The sequence below is a fragment of the Plectropomus leopardus genome, chromosome 15 (genome assembly GCF_008729295.1).
Source record: "Plectropomus leopardus isolate mb chromosome 15, YSFRI_Pleo_2.0, whole genome shotgun sequence".
NCBI classification, from domain to species: domain Eukaryota; kingdom Metazoa; phylum Chordata; class Actinopteri; order Perciformes; family Serranidae; genus Plectropomus; species Plectropomus leopardus.
The window spans coordinates 18,146,966-18,173,519 of NC_056477.1; the positions used below are offsets into that span (position 1 = coordinate 18,146,966).

At 39.1% G+C, this 26,554-nt stretch overlaps 1 protein-coding gene across 7 annotated transcripts in view; it reads left to right on the forward strand.

Annotated features, from left to right (window-relative positions):
* Positions 1 to 26,554, forward strand: part of adgrb3 (adhesion G protein-coupled receptor B3) — a 137,211-nt gene that overhangs the window by 99,247 nt on the left and 11,410 nt on the right. For all 7 annotated transcript variants that reach the window (XM_042502380.1, XM_042502383.1, XM_042502385.1 and 4 more), the window contains exons 17-20: positions 12,943 to 13,069; positions 14,081 to 14,184; positions 14,329 to 14,431; positions 24,726 to 24,876. In XM_042502380.1, the coding sequence (XP_042358314.1) occupies positions 12,943 to 13,069; positions 14,081 to 14,184; positions 14,329 to 14,431; positions 24,726 to 24,876 (485 nt within the window). The remainder of the gene's footprint in view (positions 1 to 12,942; positions 13,070 to 14,080; positions 14,185 to 14,328; positions 14,432 to 24,725; positions 24,877 to 26,554) is intronic.

Here is a 26,554-nt window from a genome sequence, read left to right on the forward strand (position 1 = left end):
GAGAAATGATTATTAGTGGGGTGAAATATGCCTTTAAACCTGTGGTAATTACATTTGTGGAGTTTTTCAGGGGCTTCAGTGTCTGAGTCAGTGTTTGTAAGGTTCTGCAATCGCAATGCTCCTGTGTCCAGCATATGCCGTCATGATTTCGTCAACTCTCCTGAGAACGTATTATGAGTCACTCATGAGTCACAGGTACACTTTTAAAAAGTGCAGCTGGAGAGACATTCATACAAGTGAGGTCCACAGTACAGAATGTTGAGTTAAAACCAATTAGCAGCATGTGTGGGCCTCAGACATCAGACGACAACAGACATCTAAAAATACTAATTTTTTAAGGCAACTTAGACAGATACAAACAGGCCAGATAGTCACTGCCTCAAGTGCTGGAGCATCAGCCACAAATACTGCAGAATTATGTAACATAGCGAGGGGAAAACTCTCAAAAATCATTAGGACATATACAAAACACAGCTGCATTAGCAAAAAAGAAACACCACACCATAACGGCAGAAATGAAGGTCTTTAGAATGATCATGGGACAATTTCTAAGCATTATTAAGACAGTTATTAGTGTTTTGGGTTGGATTATGCTACAGTCTAATGTAATGTGCTGTCAGTATTCTGTCCACACCTTATACATTTATACACTTGACAGGATACATACCCTTTTATGTTAAGGTTGTTTTGCCTGAGTTTGGTGTTTTGATGCTGTTTAAGTGGATTTGATGTCACCTTGTTTGCAGTGGAACGGTTTTTGTACCTGCACTGTTAACATTTGACAGCGGTGTTCTTGTCACAGCGTCACTTGATAAAACCAAAGTTGTCGGAGCATTTCCACTTGCAGAAAGTCAAGTTCAAGTGCTGTTGCTACACTGCAGTGAGGCTGGTTCACTGCTTTAGCAGAGGCAAGTATTCAGGAGATAGCAGTTGAATTATTAACAGTTTAAAGCCTTCAGATTTTAAACATAGCAAACCTTGTTTTTAACACTGTTAATGGCCAGATCATTTTGAGCAATAGCCATTCATATATATTTGTGTTCTGTAATTGTCTCTCTCTATGTGTAGTGGATTTAATTGTTACTGGAAGAGTCTGCTTTCCCAATTTGGGATCCAAATGGTACATCCATGCACAAAGGATTTACAGGAGACGATGCATCTCACATACTGTTAATCAGAAGGAAACATTTGGTGTCAGAAGACATTATTGAATGTGGGAATCCTCTCAGCTCATGCTTTGCTTGGATGTGCTATAAACAGACACACAAGTCCGTCTGTTGCATTTCTGACAAACTACAGTAACTGCTCAAGGCATGATTGCATCCCCCAGTGGTCTTTACCGCTGTGGTAATGTAAGTAAGTGTTGCCAAATCTACCATAACTGAAATCTTGATCATTAGAATTTCAAGATTGATCTGGTATTTAGATTTGTTGATTTGTAACCTGTGTTTTTTTTTTTTTTTTTTTTTTTTTTTTTTTTCAGAAACAGAATGAAAGAATGCAAATTTCTGTATGGCATCGCACAACACAGCACTTTGACAAATTATTTAGTGTGTAATTGATGTGTAATTGAAGTTGTATGAGCGTTTCCTGAAATATTTTGGACCTTTTTTATTTGTGGGAAACCAAACAGCAGCTGTGGGTGAACCAGCTCAGGCAACAGCTTATACGAGGTTGTTATTTTTACTTTGGAATAGCATGTGAATTGTGCATAGTCTGTCCTCTATCATGGTATTTGAGGGCAACTGGTCTATTTTTGAACAGCAAAGATACAACTGGGACATCTCTGTTCCATTCTCTTTTCCCTGACTTTCACAAACAAAGTGTTTAATTTCAGCATTTCTTTTTTTTTTCCGGATCTACACTAAGTCATTTTAATCAGAGCACCACCGAATGACTCCATGGTATGATTATCATGTTCATTTCAAACAGTTGGCTCGTCCTATTACACAATAGCAGCCACTCTCAGGACTCATCGAGGGGGTAATACACCATCTGTCAGCCATGTTGGTTCAAACCAAAAGAGAGTGCTCATCGTAACAATTAGCAGAATGGAAATGTTGCTCACAAGTGGAAAACTGTGTCCTCTGACTCGTCCAGGTCCAGATACTGAACATGTGAATATGAGCTGAACAATGGAGGCAGCTTCGGTAAAGCTGCGGGGCTGAGAAAGCTGCCGCACCTGAGTGTCTGCTGCTTTACTTTCACCACGAGGCTTGAAGCCTGAGGCGTAAATATTCTTATGTGACAACAACAGGAAAAACTCTAGTGACTTGTCTGTTTCTGTAAGCAGCTGGGAAGACCATTTGGAGAAGAGAACATTGTGTTCATTGCTACAAAGCTGTATATTGTGATAGAGTCCATATTACATTTACAAGTGCCTTTCTGTGCTTGTTTTTGCCTTTATTTTGGTACACAGAGTGGACAGAATGGGTGCATTTTAAATGAGGCGCTGTTAAATCTTAATAACTGCAAAACTGGGTAAATGTATTGTTCTTTTTTCAGCAATAAGAGAGACAGCTGGAATTTTTCCTGCTTTTTATTTTCCGTGTTATCTACTGATTCAAGGTTTAATATGAATAATTTGATATATTAAAATCCATCCATTTAAGGGAAAGCAAAAGAGCAAAACAATTCAGAAGAACAATAAATGGATATAAAATTAGACAATTCTTCTCACCGGTTCTGAGTAGTTTGTATGACTTTAAAAGCTTCCTCTTGAGAACACAAGAGTCGCATAATTGTAACTCAAATTAATCATTTGCAGTGATGGAAAATGACTTCTCAAGTTCTGTACTTAAGTACAATGTTGAGGTACTTCTGAGGTACTTGATTTAAACTCAACTACAACTACAAAATTAAAACACTACTCGTATGTCAGCCCAGTCTGATAGAAATACATACAAATACAAATACATACCTAACAAAGCATTACATAGTGGTGGGCATGAAATTTATTTAAATTATGTGGTATTAACACAAAAACAATGCCAGTGCAAAGATAATCTGGATCTCAGGCAGGCAGGAAGGACGGTGGATCAATCAAACAAACGAGGAGTTTCAAGCAAGAGACTCAGTGTTCCGTGTGAAACCAAAACTCAACATAGTTAGGTGATTTTACAGACTTAACATAACTACTAGGGTTGCAAAATTTAAGCACTTTTCTTAATTGATCATCGTTAACATTATTAGTTAATCATTGATACCAATCGATACCAAATGTGTTTTTTCTCAATCAAAATTCAAAGCAACATCTTGTATATTCTCTGATAGCATTGCAAAGCCTAAGAAACATTTAAAAATGTAACACCCTAGACATATGAAACACATTTAATATGACTAAATAACACTTTGCTTTGCCTGCTTCATTTTATTATGCCACTGTCTTCTTCTAGACCCCAAAATGGCTGCCCTGTCATAGGATAGTTAGGATAGTTATATTGTGCCTTTTGTTTGCTAATGCTCGTAATTGAAACATTCATTCAAAATACATACATACATACAAAGTTAACCGTGCATAGTTATTTCAAACAAAACCACAATATCTTCCAAAAATTTTTTTTTTTTTTTTTTTTTTTTTTTAAATCTAACCAATAGTTTTTCTTTTTGTAAACTTAACCAAAGTGCAACTGTGCAGACTTCACATTGGCATTGTTTTTGTGTTGCCAGCACCCAATTTTAATACATTTTGTGCCCATGACCAGGTAATGTGTTGTTAGGAAGTTGTATGTTTTTCTGTGAAACTGTGTTGTGAGTGTTTGCATCAGTAATGTTAATCCAAATGTGACTTATAAGTTCAGATAAGGACCCAATGCAGAACAAAAAGGGCAGGCATACAAATGAAAAGCAAGCTTTAGTGCTGATGAAAATGTCCAAAACCTCCCCCAAAAACAAGCAGGTAACCAAAACAAAAAATAAAACAAACACAAATTCAAAAACTAAACTGAAACCAATCAGGATCACAAGGAAGAACTAAGGATGAAGACAGCAGCAAACACAGTGGAAACAACAGGGAGGGTTACAGATAAAGTGACAAGGAGCAACAGCAGACACAGGTATATATACACAGGGAACTAATCAGGGGAACGGCACACAGCTGGGGTAGGTGGACATGGGTAGCAGGAGGGAAACAGACAAATGCAGGAAGAACTAAGGACACAGGAAAAGCATGAGGGAAAGTGAGAACAGGTGAGGACTGTGCAACTAGTGAGGGACAGGTGAAACTGATCAGGGAATCACTACAGTGGGAAAACACACAGGACAGGAAGTAAAACCAGATGCAACACATGAGGAGTACAAGAAAAAAACAGCACAATATACAGTTTACAATATAACACAAAACCTAGGATAATAACATCAATAATATATTTGTATGCATGACTTTCACATGTAATGGAGTTTTTCTAATCTGGGGTATTAGTACGTTAATTTATTGATTCAGTCATTGATTTTATGGATATAAGAAAGCAATCCAAGAAATTACATGTTTAGTGTTAACACGTATTTCCAACATTGTCCCTGATGTCATAGAAACAGAACAGATAGTCACACATAACATGCATAGATGGTATAGAACAATAAGTGACAAAAACAAACAAACAAGAATATCCTACATAAGAAAAAATACAGAAATTGACTTCAAAACCTGTCCTTATATGTTCATTTCATCACAATTTATATGTCCAAAAGCATTCATCATAAAAAAAACGGAAATAGAAACAATCAAAGTGTTTACAATAGAAAACATATATGTAAAGAATTATAAAGATGAAGATTATGATGATTAATGTGATAATGACTACAAGCAATAGAGCAGATGTGTTCTTGTGTCATTTTAAATGCTGAAACAGAAATAGGTTTTGACAAGATAATTAGTGACCAATCAATCTTCATTTCATTGTTTGCAAGTAAAAAAAGCTAAATTACTCACCTGTCACATAAGGCAAAGGTCTGGAGAACATTTAATGGCATGCATTGTCTGGGACTGTCATGTTTTGACTGGTGTTGCACCCGCAGAACTTTAGGATAACCTGCCCTACCTGGCAGCGATTATCTTAAAGTAGTAAAGACTATAAATAAGTAAAGAATAAAACAAAGACGTGAGTAAACATGGATCTCTCCATGAGAAAAATAAAACATCGGAGCATCTAGAGAGCCAATATCATTTTTTCATTTCACATCTCTGCAAGTCTGCAGCTCCAAAGCACCATGTGTAAACAGGTCAGATGCATACACTTTTATTACTCTTTGAAATGTCAATATTTTCAGCTATCAAACAAGCCTGAAATTGCCAATATCCCACCACTGTGCCGAGGGAAAAATATGAAATGCAGGCCAGTGATTTTAGATCTGTTAACTTCCCTGTAGTGTTCAAAAATAAATATTCTTTCACTTCAGTATCACACTATCTTTCACTAATGTGCTCTATCTTGGATATTTAGTATCACTGTGACTGAGCATGAGTTTAAATCACATTACTTGTCAGCCTGTCTCAGCTTAAAACTTGTCTTTCTTTAAATGGTTTGAGAAGATTAATAAAGCTGATTTTGAGCATTGTAATCACATGCATAAATTCTCCTTAGTTATTGCTGCCGCTAAACTTGCATAATATGAAAATTACAGAATGACATTACAAGCAAGTCCAAGCCTTTTGGCATTCCCCTGCAATTAGATGCTTTTAAAATCCTCTGAATCCTTGGAAGGAGTGCATGGGAAGCCATATGAGTGTCTTTCTGACTTTTTAATCGCAGATGTTTTTGCATCCCCCTCTCAGATTATCCACCAAAGTCTTATGGGGGCCAAACCTCACACTGAAGAGGACAACCTTCATCATTAAAGGCTTTTAGATCCTGAAATAACTTGCCACATCAGGATTAACAGCATCTTGACCCCTCTTAATAACATCTTTAAAACACACAGCCTTTTTACTGGCTGCTGTATTTATCACTCCTGATATTTTTATTTTACTTTTTAAGTTTTGATTCTCCTTGTTTTATCTTTTTTTTTTTGCTCCCTCTCTAAAGCACTTGAAGGCCATAAATTATATTAGCCGATTGTAAGTATTATATGTATCCTTTTACGGTGCAGTATAACCAAACAGATTGTAATCTTTATGGCAAAACATGCATAACTGCAGCAGGAAAAGATGTGCTTAGACTCACAATATTAAGTGTTTCTTTCTTTTAAAGTCCAAATCAGTTTAGATGATTTACACTGCAGAACATACAAGGCCATATATTAGGGGTGTTAAACTCACTTTAGTTCATACATCCCAATTTAATCTCAAGTGGGCCAGACCAGTAAAACCAGTGCACAATAAACTACAAATAACAACACCTCTTTATTTTTTCCCAATTTTTTTAGTGTAAGTAAATACATCCTAAAAATGTTTATCCATTTACAAAACACATGAACAGCCTACGTTGTTTCGAGAAAAATAAGTGCAATTTCAACACTATATCTCAGTTTTTCATATTCAGTCAGTCTGCTACTCACATGTGCATGCATTTCCAAACCTATGGCATCTCTACATCAAATTAATATTACACTTATTATTATACTATATTTAAAAATAAGACTAAAGAATGTAATTAAGAAACAACTTTAGAAGACACTTTGTACTACCTCAATAGTTAAATCTTAAATTACTTAATACTGTACAGTTCATACCATGAATTAACCAAAAACACTCTATTTCCTGTGGAACACAAGCATATTAATCATTTATGCGTTAAGGTGTGAAAAGCAGCTGTTTGCAGCTTCAGGTTCAACAAACATCTGGAGATCCTGGATTTAAGCCAAACGGGCCACACCAAACACGACTGAGGCAAGAGCTTAAAAAGAGAAACCTTTATCATAAGATTTGGATATCCATTGTGAGGTTTCTGAAACATCTTTATATTAGAGATACCAGAAGATACATGAGTGCCATGAGCCACGTTGGATCCACTTATATTCCAGCTTTCTTTAGAATCAGACTAAAAAAAACAACTGTTGAACCATAAGAATCTACAATCAACATGTTTTATCTACTTAAGTTTAGAGCTGCTTACTGTGTAGACAGTAAATGCACTTGCAGCTGGTGATATATATTTGGAGCTCTAAATACATGTCTCCAGCTTTATCTTTCAGTTAAAGGTATAATTCTGCTGAAAGCGCTCTCTAATGGTTTCCTTCTCTCACATTGAGCTTCTTTGACATTTCTGTATCTAAGATCAGCGGTTGTCAAAGTTTTTCACATCATAGACCCTCAAATAGACACATTTGCTCCTTAGACTCACACTTGATCAGAAGACTTCTGTTTTTAGGTCGGTTTCAAAACAGAACTGTCGTCGCTGCAGATGGGGAGGCGATAATGGCGAGAGCGTTGCATTCTTTGTTTCTGGTGGACTCATTTATAATGAAATTAAATGGCGTCTGGTTTTTCTCGGGACCTCTGGTTGTCTACTTTGATCTCTGTACACTGTTAAAGGGCAGTGGAAGGCAGAAGTATTGTGGGCGATGTTTACAGTAATTCTAAGCTTCACTCCGGCAAAGACTCCTGATGGACTGATGAGGACACTAACTATGCATTATTTGACAGCAGGCAGTTTTGCTGTTTTTGTGTGTTTGAGAACACAGGATGTGAGTTTAGGGTAAATCACATGTTCACCTTGAGGTAGAGCAGTAGTTTCATATTCAGATCTGACTGACTTGATTCTGTTCAATTGCTGTGGACATTTATTGCCTCACCTGTAAACCTAGTGGGGCTGATTGATACATGAGAGCAGCAATCACGTGTTGTAAGTTGTCACCATTTTTAACTTTAAATTAAGAAACCATAGGCAGCATAACATATCGGATGCAGCCAGAAATACATCGCCCAATGATTTGTAGACTCCCATTAGATGTAAAAAGGGAACTGGATACAGCATTTGAGGCAGGCCCCAATTCATTCTTATGAAAGTTATACAGTGGTGCATTAAGCCAAAAATACTTTTGATTTCCACAGTATGAAATCACCAGAACCCTCTGCATTGTGGGGCCCATAGCATTAGTGCACTTGAGACTTCCAGCAGCGAGAAGCTAACTTCTGCCGGCTAATAGGATAACTTCCAGTTTAGCCTTTGGCTAGCTTGAATAAATATAGAATGATTTAATCATTTGGCTCTTCTAGACTTTCAAAATGTTTTTCAACTAAATGGATAAAATCCCAATAGTGAAACATTTTACAGGGTTGTGATACTCAAAAAAATATGTCCCCTAATTTACAGTCGTATCTCTTGCAATGCAAGTCATTGAGAAAAAGTCTTTTTTTGGCCCCATGGCATCATGTGATGGTCCCAGACATTGTAATTCCACATTTAGCCACAATGCAAAACTTACATTAAAGCCTAAGGCTGTCCCTAGGTGTTTGGTTTTGAGGCCTAAAATTTGATATTTTGGCTGTCTCCAGTCTGGATTTTTGGAGCCAGATGTTACCATATTTGGAAGAGAGGGGAGACCTAACAATAACACTAGCTGCTAGCTTGGTTGCATGCTGCATTTACAGTCTATGCTTGCTGCTTTTTCAGCCCTGGTAGTTGCACCTTGAGATAAACACAGTTGCAATAATAATGTTGGTCCCTTAGCGTTAATCTAACAACAAATGCAAATTGTGTTAAAATGAATACAAGCTGATCGAGACAGGCACAGTTCTGGGATCCCCGAAGTTCAACTAGCTTCAGTGATAAGAGTCATATAGATAAAGGTGGACCTATTAGCAGGTGGACACATTCATGTCCTCACTAACAAATCCAAACTTCAGGTTCCTCAGTAGGTTTTGTCTCACTTAGGATTAATTAGAATTTTCTTGCTTCATGAAAACACACACTCATTTTTCTTTTCGTTTCAATGAGTTTACACACGCCGTGCAGCCCAAAGGCTGATATGAATTACCCATCATGAAGAGACCCAAGATGGATGGAATAATTTCCCACCCTCCTCTGCCTGTCATTGTGCGTCAGTCTTTCAAGACTTTATAAAATTGCCCAAAGTGCATCGCCTCAGGCCCTCTTTAAGCCCTCAGCCCAGTGCTTGGCTAATCTGATGTGGGCGTGGGATGAATTTAAAGAGCTTTTTGGATGGTTATCCCCTGTTTCTTTAGAAATACTATATCTCAGTTACTATAAGCAGTTTTATATTCGAAACTGTGTGACATCACTGGCTATAAACTGCAGCCCAGTCTGATCATTTACAGTTTGTTTAGCTGGAAAATCATACAGAGCTTCACTGTCTGACTCTTAAGTGCACTGCTTGGACATTTGGGTAAGTTATGGGTTTAGTAATAAGATCTCTATGGCTGGAGGAACACAATCTGTCAAAGTTCAGCAAGGAAGACAAACCTAATTGGAGTTTTGAGCAACTGTCTATCTTTCTGTTTTAGCAAGACGCCAAGGTTTAAATACTGAATGTGTCTAAAAACTTTGTCGACTCTTTATGTCACTCCACTGTCACGTCTCTTGCATCTTGACACCTAAATATTTTTTTTTAAATCGGAGCACAATCAAAATGTGTCAAAGATTTCAGTCCTGGAAGTTTTAATATAATAGTTGTCAATACATCACTGCATGGATAGAAAGTGGTCAACCAAGGGTGTGTGATGAATGTCACATCATCAGTCTCACTGTGGTTACCATCAGCGCTGACACTTTCTCTAGGGGATATTTTATATTCTGAGGCCACCAAGCCCCCGATAAGGTCAGACAACAGATCAAACGTGGCGTACATAAATCCCTAGTCAGGCATGTTCTCCTGACAGCTTCTCTCATCGGCACAAAGGAGTAGCAAACATCTAGCAAGTCAAAAGTTAGGAACAGATCATGTCGAGGATTGAGGCCTCACTGGGGGAATGGCTGATTCATCCCAAAGTTATTGAGAAGCAGAGGCATCACACACACTATCAGTCATATCACAAGAGGGTGTGCAGTGGAGAGATTTGCTTCTGAATGTGACACTCGTGTTTTGGGAGCGCAGCAGCAGCATATCTAAGTGTGACCTCAAGTGGGCAGCTGTGTAAAGGGTGTAATGCTTGTTGGTCACCCACTGACATCACCATGGTTCATCTCTCCATCCTAGAGGAATTACTGCAAACAATGAAAAGCTTGCACAACTATTAGGGGATATATATACTGTTTTTCCTTTTTAAATCAAAGCTACTTTTTAAATTTTCTGCTTCTGGGGCAGGTGGAGGCATAAAATAAAATCCTGCAAATCCTTTAGCCCTCAAAAAGTGCTTTCTGCTATCACCAACATAGTTTAATCAATAATTATAGATCACCAATGTAAAATTCATTTTAAAGGGATAGTTCACCCCAAAATCAAAATATTTTTCTTCTTATCTGTAGTGCTCTTAATTACTCTGGATTGTTTTGGTGTTGGAAATATTAGTGCTAGAGATGTCTGCCTTGTCTTGAGTATAATGAAACTAGATGGCACTCAGTTTGTGGTGCTCAAAGTGCTCAAAATTCAATAGCAATGTCTCTTTCCAGAAATCCTAACTCGGTTACTTAAGATAACCCACAGACGTTGTTGTCAGCAGGTTCATAAAGGAACTATTTTCTCTCTACCAAACTACACCTGTCAACCTCATCACAGCGCAGAAAGAAGCATGCAGCTACTCATGGACGAGAGGCTCATGTTTATGATAGTGCAAGGTGTAAACAAAAATGGAGTCCTCTCCACCTGAGCTCTCGATCGTTAGCTAGCTCAGCGGGACTAGGTAAGCTGGCAGTATATACGCTTTGAATACCAAAAGCTTAGTGCCATCTAGTTCCATTATAATGCAGACAAGGCAGACATCTCTACGGCCGATATCTCCAAAAGTTGGCAACCCATACCAAAACAATCTAGACTGATAAATAGCACTACAGATAAGAAGAAAAATATTTATTGCTGATATTAAGTTGAATTGTCCCTTTAACTGTCTCTTGTCATTTCTTGAGGCATGGCTACTTATCTGGTACATAACTGGGGTCTTTATTGCACCACGGGTACCTACTTTTTAACAACTCTGGTTGCTGCCAAACATGCTGTTTTCTGTCTATACATCATGCACTCAGCTGGCCTCAAGGTTAAAGACATCTTCAGATACACAGTACTGAGGAACATTTCTAATGTTACTATGCTATCCAAGTCATTAGGGGAGGTTCTCAGAGTCACTGTTTTATTCATATTATTCAGCGCAGCTCAATAGAGTTGCACATATGAGGGCTCGTTCAAGGGCCTGCGCCACAGACTTTTATTTATCATATTGAAATGTCAGCGTTTGAACCCTCCTTTTTGAAACCATCCAAGAAATCCTTGAAAATTGAATTCAGCAGAATCCACTATAGACCATTTAAGATGTGATTCAGGGCTCCAGCTGCAGTGAGATACTTAGAGATATGACCCTTTTTATTACCTTTGCGACAAAACAGTTTTCTGCATTTAGATAATTCATGTCTGTTCTGATACTTGTTTAAAATGTTTCAAATGATTTGAGTATGCTGGGCTAAAGCTGGCTTTCTAGGTGCAGTGTGGAGGGTAAACATGCCTCAGTTGTTTGCACCACCAAGTTAAGAAGAGATGAGGAGGGCAAAGTAAAGGTTGTTTTTTTAAAATTGTTGCATTACTCTGTACAGACAGCTCTGGTTGGAAATTTGCAAAGGGCTTCACAGTCCCTTCCAGGAATAATAAATATTGCAGCCATATTGATCAAATGACAAAGCAGGATTTCCTCACACAGCAGAGGCCATTTGGCACACAAATCCACAGCAAGTTTTCTCCGTGTTGTTCATAATCAGTGGTATGAATCTGCATATATGAATCTTGTGCCCTGAAGTGAGCAGGGGAGTGAGGAGACAGCGGGGTGTCTTGCAGGACAACAGGTGTTTGCTTGTTTGTGACACGAATCTTAATACGAGGTTGCGACAAAAACTGCTCGGTGCACAGTCACATTTTTGTGTCAGTTAAGTTTTCATGCAGGATATTCACTCAGTGAGGGTTTTTTTTCTTGCTGGAAGATTGAAAATGAGTGGGGGCGAATGACAAATGGAGTAGAAGCGCTCCTTTCATTTCACCTACTAGCGGTGTGAAGTGGGGACTGGCTGCAACCATTCGCGCTGCTTCCGCGGGGTGGTATTAGTTCTGCAGTGGGTTTTTTTCCAAAGCGATATGCACCGAGGAGCGACCACTTTCGTGTAAAAAAAAATGATTTTCAGGAATAACCCTAAAACATCATTTATTCCCGTCATATCATTAAACCTGCAGCCGAATAAACAGATCCTGCGACAGCGTGCGTTTCTTTATGCATTGTATCAACCTCCCCCTCTCACGCCAGCAGAGAGGAACAGAGTATCAATCTGATGCTGTCCACCGTTTCCAGGGTGAAAATCCCCCTAAGGAAGCATTCAAAAGCTGCTAATTAAAACAGTTCAGGGGGGGAAAAAATCAACCGAAAAGGAAAAAGACAGGATAACAGGGGCATTGAGAGGGGAAGGGAAGGAATACTGTCGTTTGGAAAACATCTAGAGGAATAGAAAATCACGCAGACAGACATGCAGGTAAATATGCACGCTCTTATTTCTAAGCCTTATGAGGGAATAACGCCGTTTTCATATCACTTCTTGCTATTTATCTGCGTATAGCGAATCAATCAGCACCGGTCTGCTTGGACAGCTCCGTGCGTCCTCCCCCTCCTCCGTGTCTCTGCCTCTCTATCTGCTCCAGCTGAAATGCTGCTCGTATAGCCACACAAGAGCCGTGTCGATGTGTCTGTTCGCTTTTTTTTTTTTAAATGTAACAGTCCATACGGCTCTATAGCTCTCGATTCAAATAAATAATTAAATAAGAAAAGCCGAAGCGATGTCGATAAGTCCTGTGAAGTCGTGCCACCGCTGGAATTAAAAAAAAACCCTCCTAATTGCCTCTGCCTTCTTCTTGCAGGAACGATTCTTGGGGAGCCTGGTCCACAAAAGGATGTAAAACGGTGCTCACAGATGCATCCCATACAAAATGCTTATGTGATCGTGTATCTACCTTCGCCATTTTGGCTCAGCAACCAAGAGAAATAGTAAGTAGGCTATTGATTTGTTATTCAGTGTGGGTTTTATAGGCCAATGTAAAGAAGAAACGCTGTGTGTGTGTGTGTGTGTATGTGTGTGTGTATGTGTGTGTGTGTGCTAGTGCGAATGTAAATTGAATCTTTGGTGTGCTAATCCCGTTAAATAGTAATTCAGTGGTGAAAGGAGATTGGGGGGGGATATTTGTAGTTTGCACATAGATTTAGGTAACTCTGTGTGCGCGCGTGCACGCGGGAGGGTGTGTGCATGCATGCTGATGCTTGTGTGTCTCTTCTTCTGATCAGTCAAATGCACATTTGGTAAAGGGGGGGTGAAAGTTGTCAGATTTGACATGTATTCTGTTGGTTTTTTCTCCACTGATAGCACAATTCTCTGGGTTTTTAAAGCATGGTTTGAGTTCATGTGCTGAAATTAGCCTGCTGTAAAGAAACCTGAAGCCTGTGGTATCTTAAGAAGATAGAGTAATTATCACTGGGAACATAGAGTGCTTACACTGTGGCCTCTGCACAAGTATACACAGTAGGAATTGAGATATCACAGACACATACCCTCCTCTAGATCAGGCCTAAAGCGTTCAACAGCAGAATGGCAAACATTTATTTAGCTATAAAAGTGCAGTTTTGTGCTAAAGCTACATTCATGTAATGCATGAAACCATTTATAAAGGTAGTCCCACATTGTAGGCCTGTGATTGGCCAGTTCACAAATCAAATGGTATTTTGATGCACTTGAGCCTGCAGCTTTTAGTGTGTCTGCTTCATTGTTTTGTAACATAATGTCCATCACAGATAGGTAGAAAGACTCGCATCCAAACAGCTTTCAAGCCCACGCATGCACTTCAAACCTCACAGTATATTAAGGAACCCACTGTGGACTGTTCAGATTGGTGTTGGTTTGTTTTGATTGGTTCCCTCACTGGGCAACAATAAAGATTTACTGTCCTGCATGAACCACATCCAACCTCCCACTGACTGCTCTGTCTTGCTCTGTCTCCTCCACAGACCATGGAGTACTCAGGGGTCCCATCTGTGACATTGATAGTTGGCTGTGGTCTGTCTTGCCTCTCCTTGATCACGTTGGCAGTAATCTACGCTGTGCTGTGGAGGTAATTGCAATACTTTAGGGGCATAAACTGACCCCACATGATGACTAATAATATCAGCTTTTAAATTATGTAGTATTTGATTATTCATATAATAAAGTGGAGATTTACACTGATTTGGTTGCTTTTATCATTCTTTTTCTTCAGATATATTCGCTCTGAAAGATCCATCATCCTGCTCAACTTCTGCTTATCTATAATCTGCTCCAACATATTGATCCTTGTTGGACAAACACAGACGCACAATGTGGTAAGTGTCATTGTTTAGTGTCTTTGGAGGTCCAGGGGTCGTTTTTTATATAAAAAAAGTCAGGATAACAGTACAGTGGAGAGAATCAAGTAACACTTCACTGTGGCCTTGTCTGAGCTGAATAGAGTCTTGCTGTGTTGTCCCGTCATGATGATTTTATAAGATAAAAACGGTAGAAACTCGATCATACTGACCAATTTCCACTCAATCTGAAACATTTTAATCAACTTTAATCTACACAATAATGCCTTTTGTATACCAGATGTTGGCTTTGTCATTGAGAGCACAAAATCAAGAGTATAACAGTTACATTAAAGCCTCTGTCAAGTAAATTACTAATTTTCTTTTGGGCCTCACACAGACCAGCTTCTCATATTTCACCCAAATGGAAAATTAACTGTTTCTAATGCCTCTATAAGATGTAGATCCACTTTGTGTTGGCTCAGGACCATCGCTGTTACATTGTCCTCTGGTAAACTTGAGACAACCCCAATCTGTTGGCGCAGAGACAGTGATGATCTTTAATTGCAATTAAACGTGCGAGGCCCTAAGGGAAACTATAAGAATGAACGAAAGAGGACGGTCGGATCACTTAGAGATGTATTACTGGTTTTATTGTTGTGGTTCAAATATGAGGCGCTGCAATCAGAAGCAAGTCTGTCAGTTAAGGGGATTCAACAGTGTAGGAGCAGCAAGGCAGACATTGATGCACACCAGGAGACATGGTGCACCGGTCAATCAAAGACTAATGGAATTATTGCCGCCCTGTGATGGCAACCAGGGCTGCAATGATTAATCGATTAGTAGATTGACAGAAAGTTAGTTGGGAGCTATTGTGATGATCCAACAGTCGTTTTTGATGATGTTTTTGTCCAGCAAAAAAGCCAAACATTTGCTGGTTTTCATGCTTCCTAAATGTGAGAATTTGATGCGTCTCTTTGTCATATACGATAATCAATGCAACAACTTTGGATTTTTGGACTGTTGGTCAGATAAAACAGACCATTTGAAGTCATCATGGGCTCTGTGAGATCGCACAGGGCATCTTGACTTTTAATTCACAGTGAAAATAATCATAAATTGCAGCCCTGATGGTGACATTGAGGCACATCTCAAAAGTTGTGCTGCAGGATAAAAGCAGTTCTTTTACTTAGACTGGCTGTACAGTGTGCATTACTGGAATGACTCATGCAAAACCTTTTTTGTTCAGATGTCAAAGAAAGCTGAACTTCAGATGGAGTCAGCAGGATCCAAAAGGACAACTGCTGTAGTTAAAGAAGGGCTCCTTCCAATAAATATGTATCACTTCCTCTCCCCGTCTTCATAACTGGCCAGTACACAAGTGGCTAATGTAAAAGATTGTTTGGCAAACAGTAGTTGGGATTTACAAGCTGCCCACACAGATGCCCTTCTCAGTCATTTGGCAGCACTACAGAATGACACATTGTTCATTTTATTACGTAACAATATCCTCGGTATACCTTTACCTTTTGCACAAACACACATCTCATTATGTCCCAGGTTTTTCGGCTCATTAATAAACTGTTTTTTTGGACATTCTTAAAAGCAGAAGTCATAGATTTTAATAGAGATCCAAACATCTTTTAAAATGCTTGTAAAAATATATATCAGTGGGGTATCCCATCAGTAGAAATGCATTTGCTGGTGCTGTATGGCTACTTACTGTGCTTATAGACTTAATTCTGGGAGCAGATGGGCCTACCAGCAGTTGGGGCTCATAAATCAAAATGCTCCCTCCTATTAATTTCCCCATGTTCAATGAAAATTGAATTATGAATAATGAATGAATGAACCACAAGAAAAATTGTTTTGGTAAACTTACCACATCTGTTTTTTGTGAGACAGACACTTTGTGTGAATTAAATGTGGACCAAATGCACTAAGTCTAACCATTCACCACAAACTAAATTGGCTCATATTATGCAGACTATTTTATTCTAATGAAATATAATAGAAACACAGCATCCACATGTAATGAGTTCATCTGTTTCCTTGCTGACCCTTAGATATCTGGCACACAGTACTTCCCAAGACTATGAATGCACAAAGCTTTAGGGCATTTTATAAAGCTGAGCTGATTTGAAGCCTTGTCAGATCTAATCAGGGCTCCAGTCATCTCCTGTCTTGATTATGAGGACCACCACTTAACATGGAATACTCACTCGGCATGCAGCTAATGGGATATCTGTCTCTGAGATCTGTGGAGAGATTAGGTGGTTTTCAGAAAATCCACTGACATACTGAAGATGTCATTTAAGTCTCTCAGAGTGAGTAACACTGGCTGGTTTATTTGTAACTGGCCACTATTGATATTTATTCTGACCATTAAAGCTGCTCAAATCAATATTCATATTTTAACAATACATCTAGTATTGTGAAAGATCGCTCTTAGATATGATCCCACAGTGAATTATCACCCATCTCCACTGTTCTCATGAGCTCTATTGAGCATTTTAGCATATTTCAGCTCCTTGTTTTGATTTTACAGCCCACATTTTTACTGTTTTGGTTCACTCTCATGGCAATCATCAACCCTTGTTTCCAGAAGCTGTTTTCAGTGAAACACTCTGATATACCTGACAGACTAAGTTAGCAACTAGCTGGTGAACATTTTGCATTATTTAGATGTTAAAGAGACAGATATTTCTCACAGGAATAAGAGGAGACCGTACACAGAGCTAAAAAGAGAGCAAATGTAATCATCAGGTGGCCAGAAACATGACTCCAAATAAATGAAAGTATTGATCTGCATCACTGGGATAAGGCAACTGTTTACCAACACACTGGTTATGTCAACTTTTAGTATGTCATTGTTGTGTTTTGGCTCAAGTGGCTGAAACAATCAATTTTTATTGATCATCAACTGTAGCTTTAATTATTCAACTCTGCAGTTTTGCTTCATACTTCATACTTCATGCACTAATATGCATGTCCAGCTCCCACAAAAAAACAACAGAAAAGCCCTAATTACAAGAAACACAGAGAGAGCATAGCTTAAATCTCCACTATATCTTTGCAGTGGTTATAATGGTTATGCTGCTATATTAATGGTCTGAATGTTACATACCGTTACTTTAAATTACAGGTTCTCAAACAGCTAAACCAGAATTCTGCCTGTTTATTTCTTACAGCCTCAGCATCGAATTTTTTAGGCTTTAATTGGGCACCTCAAAACCAGACCTCCTCTTCTGAGGCCCATCATCAACAATAGTGAAATACATTGTTGGTTCAGTCAAGTTTGCTGCATTTTTCTAGTCAGTCTCAGCAATGTTGTGGATAAAACTTCCAGGGCAATGAATTTATCACTATCGTCCCTTTGTTCTGTCTTGAACGTGTCTGTCCTGTTGTGATAATATTTGAGAAATATTTCATCTGTTTGATCAGACATACTGTAGAATCTGATGTTTGAGTGGTAGGCCAGCAAGAGGAGAAAACATAGCCCCTGTGTGGGTTTAATTGCCATGCTGCCTGACACTGCCTCACTTGTTTTTCCTCCATCTCTTGTAAGAAGTGCATATAATTGGCTCCGCTGTTTGTGGATTCAAACTTGCTCATCATCTAATAGAAATCATTTCTTTGGTGTGGAGGTGTCCTCTGGGAGCGGGAAGTCAGTGAGTCACCTTTGCCTGTCTGTGCTTTTCCTTTGTCCTCTACTGCTGTTCATCTGGGTTTATAGAAAGAAGACAAAGAGAAGCACACATTGTTGGTTCTATCAGGGATGGTGGAATTAGGGAGTCTTGGAGTTAGAGGATGTTCCTGCAAAATGTTCATCCTGTAATGAGTAAAAATGTATTATACATTAAGTGGGTGGAAGTTAAGGTATTCAAGGTTTACTGTGTGTCACAAAAACATCACCAAAAAGCAGCTTTTAAGTAGCTCGTAAAAGTTATGTCACATCAGGTCAGAAGTATTGTGAGTAGACACAGTTCTTTAAACAAACAGCTTTGCACACCTAATCTACTTAATCTAATTTTTGGGCGCCTAAACCTTCTGATGCATCACAAGATTAAGAATAAACACTGCATGTCATGTACCACCACAGATGGCTAATCAAAGCTGGTATCTGATCAAAAATTAACATCCTTACAATTATGAAGAGTTTATCAATTATATTTTATAATTCCTAGATATCACTAAATTCAGTCCCTCCATAGGATTCAGCTACAGCTAAATATTTTGATAAGGTCCTCCAGTGAAAATCAAGTTTTGAACCCTAATAAATGGCCCATATGATGTTTTTTTTGTTTTTGAAATGCTACAAAACACATCCAACTCAGTCTCACTGCAATTTGTCAAATACCGCCAATTGGTAAGTGGCGCCAGATACACAAGGCATCCTTTAGCACTGTAGAAAGGGCTACAAGAAAATCAGAAGAGAGTGGGCTGGAGGGAGCTGATCAGGTCAAACAAACTCTGGACTTTCATCAAGGAGACTTCCTATTCATGCCTTTTTCATGTAAAACCAAAACTCAATTGAGTTAGTTTAATTACAATGTAGTGTGCTACTATGTTTTAACATAATACACTAGTGATGTATATCATTAGACGTTACATCATATTTGTAATAAATGTAGTCATTTTAAGACAAGCCATGATGCCTTTTTAAAAAAAATGTTGTTTAAATCTAATCACATGCATTTGTTTCCTACACCTACAGGTGAAAAAAACTAAAAGCATTATACATACAAAGTTTATTTTAAAAAGGGACTGTCTGCATTTAACACTCAGAATCTTTGCATTTTCTGTGAAAACTGTAGTTAATTTTTAAAAGATACTGTGGAGGTAACTAGCATCAATTGACATGCAGTTCATAAACATTAAAAACTGGTCCTGGAGGGGTTTCTAGATTGTCACAGGTTGATGTCATTTGCCACTGACCACGTGAGAATGTATTCACATATTGTTAAAAAAATAAGCAGTCAACACCATGGCTGAGCATTTAAACCTTGAAACTGCAGTGTACCAATGAAAACTGGGGATTGTACATCACATCGCGAAGAAACCAGTCATGTCAACTTGCAAAACAATGAGTATGAGAAGAGAAGCCAGGTGACTTGACTTGAAGATGCGCATTGGTATTTAGCTAATTTTACTTTTGCTTAAACTTGTCAGAGCTGGCAATCAGGAGCAAAATTTATCAAACATTAGCGATTTTACATAAGCATCAATCTGTGCATACTAAATGAGGAAAAGTTGCAGAGTTACATCTAAGTCTTTTTAAGGCATGAAGACATTTTGTTGTAATTTCAGAAACTTGTTTTAATTTCATTAAAATATGTTATTTTAATGAGCTGAGATAGATTTTTAGAGCTTTAATCAATACGAGGAGAGAAACTTCAAAGACAAAAAATAATTCCATGTGCCTACACTGTCAAATATGAAATAGACATGTTCAAGGGCATATATGTGCTGTATATTACACATGCAGTAACTGCAGTATGCACATTTGAGCGATAGTATATTTTTAGTACACGAAGCTTGACCTCTCGTATAGGGAAGGGCAGGTAAGAGGGATTTAATTTATCCCTGCCTTCCAGTTGGAGGTTAAATGATTGGAAAAAAAACAACAACATACAGCTCATTCCTACACGCTTGGCAGCAGGTTTCTAACAGCAAGAATCCTCTGGTGAGGTTCAGGAGAATAACTGTATGCATTGTTTCGAGCCTTAAGAGCATTACATGTTGAAACAAAGTAGGCAGAAGCAGAAGTGTCATAAATATGAGCTCACTCCAGGTTGGTGCGAGGTACGTCAATAGAGCAGGAAGCAGAAGTAGCCATTTTCTGACTCTAGTGGCAAAGTCGATACATTTTGTTCAGTGTTTCTCTGCGGTTCAACAACACTTTGCCACCACCACTTTGTTGTTTGGAGTTTTTAAATGTCCTCCACCCAAGCACCTACTGTATAAAGCGCCGGGGCACTTGTTGCTTGATTCAAAAGGAGAGTGCTTCAATCAAAATAACAACCAGCCTCCTCCTCCCACACTGATTCAGAGCGGTTGGGAAGATAAAAGTAATGCTGTAAGGTCTAGATCAGATTCTTTTGCTACATTTTAAGTAACGTTGTAGATCTCACAGTAGATAGAGAGCAATTAATAAGCTTCTCCCCAGCAACCTAATTTTTTAATCTCCTTCAGTACAAATTGCAAAAATAGTGATAGGTATTAAAGGTTAACTGGACAGAATGTTAGCTGTATTCTAATACATCCAATTAATGAATCTGCAAATGGTGTAAATAACTAAATAAGAAATTGTGATTGGCAAGTAAAAATGCCTGGAGCTCTGAGGAAAATAATTTAATCACCATGTCAACATTAGTTTAATCCAGTTATTTAAGAGGGTTTTCTTAGCCTCACTATAAGCAAAATCTCAAATCCCTTTACAATGTTTCGCTTCGATAATATGTCACTGCTCCTTTTTTCCTATTCCAGTGTGCCCGTCATTGCATTTTGAAGCAAAGTGTGCAACAGTTCATGGCAATTAGGCTCTCTGTTTTTAAAGAGATAGTTAGGATTTTTTGAAGCAGGGTTTTAGGAGGTACTTACCCATAGTGTGTTACAGACAGCAGATGGCAGTTGGTATGTCCCCAGTTTGAAGAGGCAAGCTGGAATATGACACTAACGCTTAGCAATGTATCACTGTGTCAGTGAGCCAAAATTATCGTTTTTGTTGACGAAGTCTGGTACCTTCGAAGAGAGCATAGATGTGGAACTAAAGCTGCCTCCCCGTTGGAACAGGCAGTTGGACAGAAAGGTAAAGTGGTCAAAATACTGTCAATATAGTATACACTTAATACGTTATAGAAGATTTTAGCTGGGACTTTTTTAGGTGGCTAAAATATATTTCATTGCTGACCCCCATCCACAGCAGTACATTGCTCAGCTTCTGTATCAGACTCCAGCCTGCTACTCCAGGCTAGGGAGGTGCCGATTGCCATCTACTGTATGTAATATACAATTTATGGACAAGTACCCGATTCAACCGCACCCCAAAAACCTGAACTATCCCTTTTATACATACAGCGCCCAGGCTCAGCACAGGCCTTTTAGTCCAAGTTTAGACAAGCTTTGGTAAGAAATTTTTCAAATTTCCTGTCCTGACCTTAAAGTGCCATTACTGAACTGTCTTGAAATATACCCGTTAGCCCCTACCCATACCTTCATGTCTATCAGCTCTGCAACGTTTTAATGTTATCCCTTCCTCAGCTCCTCTGTTTCCATGGATACTGACACAGTGTGCTCAACATCTCCAGGCATTTGCCTTTGTAAAGGGCAGTATGAACTCCAGGTTTCAACCTTGTTTTTTTATGACTGCCTTTGTCAAACCAGTTCTATCATGACGTCCTCATGATGTTCATTTCTATCATTTGAAATGTACAGTTTTTATTTTTTACAAGGACTAATGAGGCTGGATAGGCACCCGAGTGAACCGTGAAACATAACGGTTGCATATGACCTGTTTCCAGGAAACAAGGCAGGCTCTATTTTCAGCACCTTGGACAGCACATGAGCAACTACATCACTAGAATTAGTTTTGGATGTACAGGAAGTATAGCTGCTGTATGTGACAGAGCCACATGGTTTATGCTTCACTTGCTTTTTTTAAGCTTTCATATAAGATTTTCCTCACTGATTTGTCTTGTTTATCTGATAACAATCACACACAGCAGAGCGGCATGCAAACATACAGGTCACTGGATCTATTAATCCACATGGAAAGGCAGAAACACTCCAGAAATAGGCAGTATGTAGTATGAAAAAGAAATGCTATTTCATGTTCAAAGCTTATTAAACAAAGATTTATAGTGCAAAATGTGCATGTGATTTCTACAAAAGCAGCTGTACACCCCTATAATTACCACACGGCCAGGTGGCAAAGTGTCATGGGAACTTCATATGCTTTGATTTGATGTGCTGCTTTGATATTTTTACTTCTGACACATTAGCAGCTGTAAAATATCATAAGGTAAAATATGTCTGTTTTGGTTTCCTATGGGGCATTTGTAGTAGGTGCAAAGTATAGGACTTTGTAATGTCTAGCGCTGAGGATTGCAGATTGCAAACACCTGAAACTGCTCCAATGTTGCAAGCCTTAACTCTTGGTTTGGTTTCCTTCAGTGTTAATTGTTCAGTAGGTTCAGAGAGTTTTTAACAGGAACTGAATAATCGGTAAAAACACTAAATAAAGCAGTTTCATGTTAACTTAAGATCCATGCATTCAGGAGGTTTTTACCAGCAGCTGAATTGGTGTCTTCCTCTCCAAAACAAATGGATCCAGTGAATTAAACCAGTAACAACACTGAATAAAGCAGTGTCATGTTAAAAATCAGTGTTTTTTTCTCACTGTTTGGCTTATCATGGAGGGGCTGCTAACTATGGCGGCCAACACAATGACACAAATGACCCCATCTTGAGCCAGTTTTAGTTTGTCCTCTCTGAGCTACTGGAGAAACATAGTAGTGCAACATGATGAACATCGTAGATGAGGACCCACTGTAAAAATAAATGGCTTACCTTAAGGTAACAAAAACACAACAATTCTTATTGTCAGGTAATTATACACTAAAGAAAACATACCTATCATATTATATCCCATTACGAAACAAAAATTCCCCCAAATCCTACATACTGGACCTCTAAACATTGAACACTACTCTTATAAAAATGAAAATGCCTGCCAAAACTGATTCATTTTATTTATTAGAATTTATTCTTTTTGCAACTAGGTTTGGCCAGTCACAAAACTGGTGCATGTTGAACTTACGTAGCCACAGTCAATTATAGTCATGTTTTACAGAAAGTTTACCAACAAATGTGGCTCGTGTATTATGTCATTATCCCTTTCATTCATTCATTCATCAACCACCTGTCCTCGTAAGGGTCGCGGGGGGGCTGGAGCCAATTCCAGCTGTCGATGGGTGGAAGGCGGGGTACACCCTGGACAGGTCGCCAGACTATCACACGGCCGACACATACAGACAGACAACCTTTCACGCTCACAGTCACACCTAAGGGCAACTTAGAGTCACCAATCAACCTGACCTTCTTTAGACTGTGGGAGGAAGCCAGAGACCCCGAAGAGAACCCACGCAGACACGGAGAGAGCAAGCAAAGTCCGCACAGAAGGGCCCCCGCCCACTGACCGAATCCCGTTCTAACCGGGTTTCAAACCAGGCACCCTCTTGCTGTGAGGGTCATTGTCCCTTCTAGTTAATATTTAAATCTATTTTATAGGTTACTCATTTAGCTCTGATGTTCTTTAAAGTTAACTATTAAAAACCAAAAACATAGGCATACATATTGCACCTGAATGCATCTTATATGGTATTTGATAAATAATATAAATATTCAGGGTTTTTCGACATCCCTCATGACTGTAGGTGAAAAGAATTCCCCACTTCTCGTACATGAGGTAATGCAGGATTACTGTCTCGTGTGAACCCCATGAACACTACAGGGGATGGATGGATTTAGCGTGGTTTTCTCAGTGGGGTTGGAAAGTGTATGGCAGATCTCACAGTATGGTGTGGACGCCCTGGGACGAGATGATACACTTCAATCTTTCCCTCTTTGTGCGCCGTCGCTCAGATTAACACCGCTTCACACTGCAAACAATCTGAACTGGAAAAAAGCTTAATCTCCTCTCACTCACAAATGTCAGCGCGCAATGACAAGATTCCTAAGGATACTTCTTTATTTCTAATCCTCCTCTAAACAATCGCATTTGGAGATGCCTCTCCGCGGAACAAAGATGGACAAGCTAATGAAGCCGAAAAGTGTCGCTGCATTGTCGGGGCCTGAATGCAATCTGCTGCCTCCGACACGTGCGTTCTGTATCGTTTAAGTGGTGTTGTGTTTTGTTCCCCTCCTCTCTGTGTAAAACAGTTGACCTTGGCTCACATGCCTCCAGGTGGGATCCCCAGCATACTAATGAGGGTTAGTGCAGAGGAATGCTACGCCATGGCTTTCTGTGTCAGCTAGCCTGGCTCTGATTTTTACTACAATTGCCACCTCTGTTGCTGCAGTTTAAACTGATGCTTTGTTTCATTCACTGCACAGGATGGTACTTCAGTGGAAGGTCTAGACAGGCAAAATGCTGTCGGTGCTGCAGTATAGTTCAAGGAAATAAAGGAATATCAATATGATCGATTTGCAGGGATCTGTACTTCTGGAATCTGATGCATTTGTTCTTATTTCTGCAGTGCTGCTGTGTTACAGCAACATTTTACTTTGTTTAGACTCACAGTCAATGCATGTATCTCTTTATTCCCAATAGGGTGTCTGCATCATGACGACAGCCTTCCTGCACTTCTTCTTCCTGGCATCGTTCTGCTGGGTCCTCACAGAGGCCTGGCAGTCCTACATGGCAGTGACGGGAAAGGTTCGGACCAGGCTCATTCGCAAGCGCTTTCTGTGTCTGGGCTGGGGTAAGTAAGCAGCATGTTTCCCTAAACCTCGTCATTATCTCCCATCATCTCCCACAACTGCCATTTTCTCTCAAGGTCTCTGGCCAAGGTGTCTTTTCCAAGTACGTCTCCCCTCTGTGGGGTGGCAATATCTCCATCCTATCATCAGGCTCTTTGTTGTGATGTTTTTGTGCTCCAGTCATGCTCTCTGAGGGCTGGGTAAATGGTCCGGCCTTGAGTGGTGGGGGGAGACAGACTGGTGCGGCTCTCTGGGAGCAGGTTGAGATGACCTTATGTCTGATAAAGAGGGTGTGAGCTGAGCATTTACGCTGCAGCGGAATACATTTAACAGAGTTCAGGGGAATGAAACATTAACAAAGGTAAAATGTGTTGAATCGATTTACTCTGCTGCATGATTACACATATTCTGAAATCCTTTACAATCCTTTTCGGTAGCACTAATATGTATTGCAAATTTAACACAGGTAGGAACTACTATAATTTATTTATTATCCATATTGCGACATATTTTAATCAGTCTGGGTCACGGATAATAAAGTTCCTCCTGCCTCCCACGCTGTGCTCCCTGCTCTTGAATATCACATCACAAAAATAAAAAAATAAAAATGTCTATTGTACATATATGTCGATAAACACCGCTGGCTTAAAGTATCTATGTCAAATTTGAAGATTTCAGTTTTTTTTCTTCATTTGATAAATGTCATTCTGAATCCTCATCCAAAGAGTTCTTTCTTACAGACGGCTTGAAATCTCTCCCTTTAAAAAAAAAAAATCAATTTGATTATGAAAGAGCACACACTCATTCTTCTTGTTACCTAGCAACAAACAAGGCTCTCTTAGTCATTGCAGTGCCACTGCTTGCTGCAAAAAAAAAAAAAAAATGGACAAAGGCTGTTCTACAATCACATGGATTTCTCAGAAAACACCAATTTGATGATAAATAGCACAACCAAAGACTTGTAGTGTGACAATAAAAATGCATCACGTTATATAAGTGCTGTTTTGTTTTGGCTCTTTTTAACATGTAAAGACTTGGATAATAAAATTACTGTGATCCTATATAGATTACCACCTGTATTCAAACAAGATTTTCAAAATTGATATTCAAAAGTGGCGCACAGCACACAGTATCTGTTGTGTCTTAATTCATCTTGTGTGAAGTGCAGCATCTCAGCGATCACGCTGTCACCCGCACACGGTGATTCATGACATGCTTGTGTACACTCGGCACTCTTTACCTCTTCAGCACTGCGTAAAGGCACTGGATGGCCACAGGGTCTTCGCCTAGTGCCTCCAGGGAAACTGATTACATCAATAGCACCTGCCTGCAATGCTCTGAGAGGAGAAAGCGTTAATATTCTGAGCACACAGTGGTGAGGAGTGAATCCATTACACAGATCTTTAATGAGGAGCCATACAGCAAAAAAAAAAATTCCTTCATATAAAGGTGTGGATGGCATTGAAATTTCTTAGTACAGTTGTGAAATCTCATCACGTGGTTTTCTGGACTCTAATGCATTGCTGCCATTTTGTCTCCTCTGCTGCCTAATGAAATACAGTACAGCATGTTGATTGAAATATCAAAATGCAAACAGTTGATCATGTACTCTGAGATGATTGTATGGTCTCATACTGTAGCTTCTGATTGAGTAAATCTATCTGCACTTTGTTTAATGAC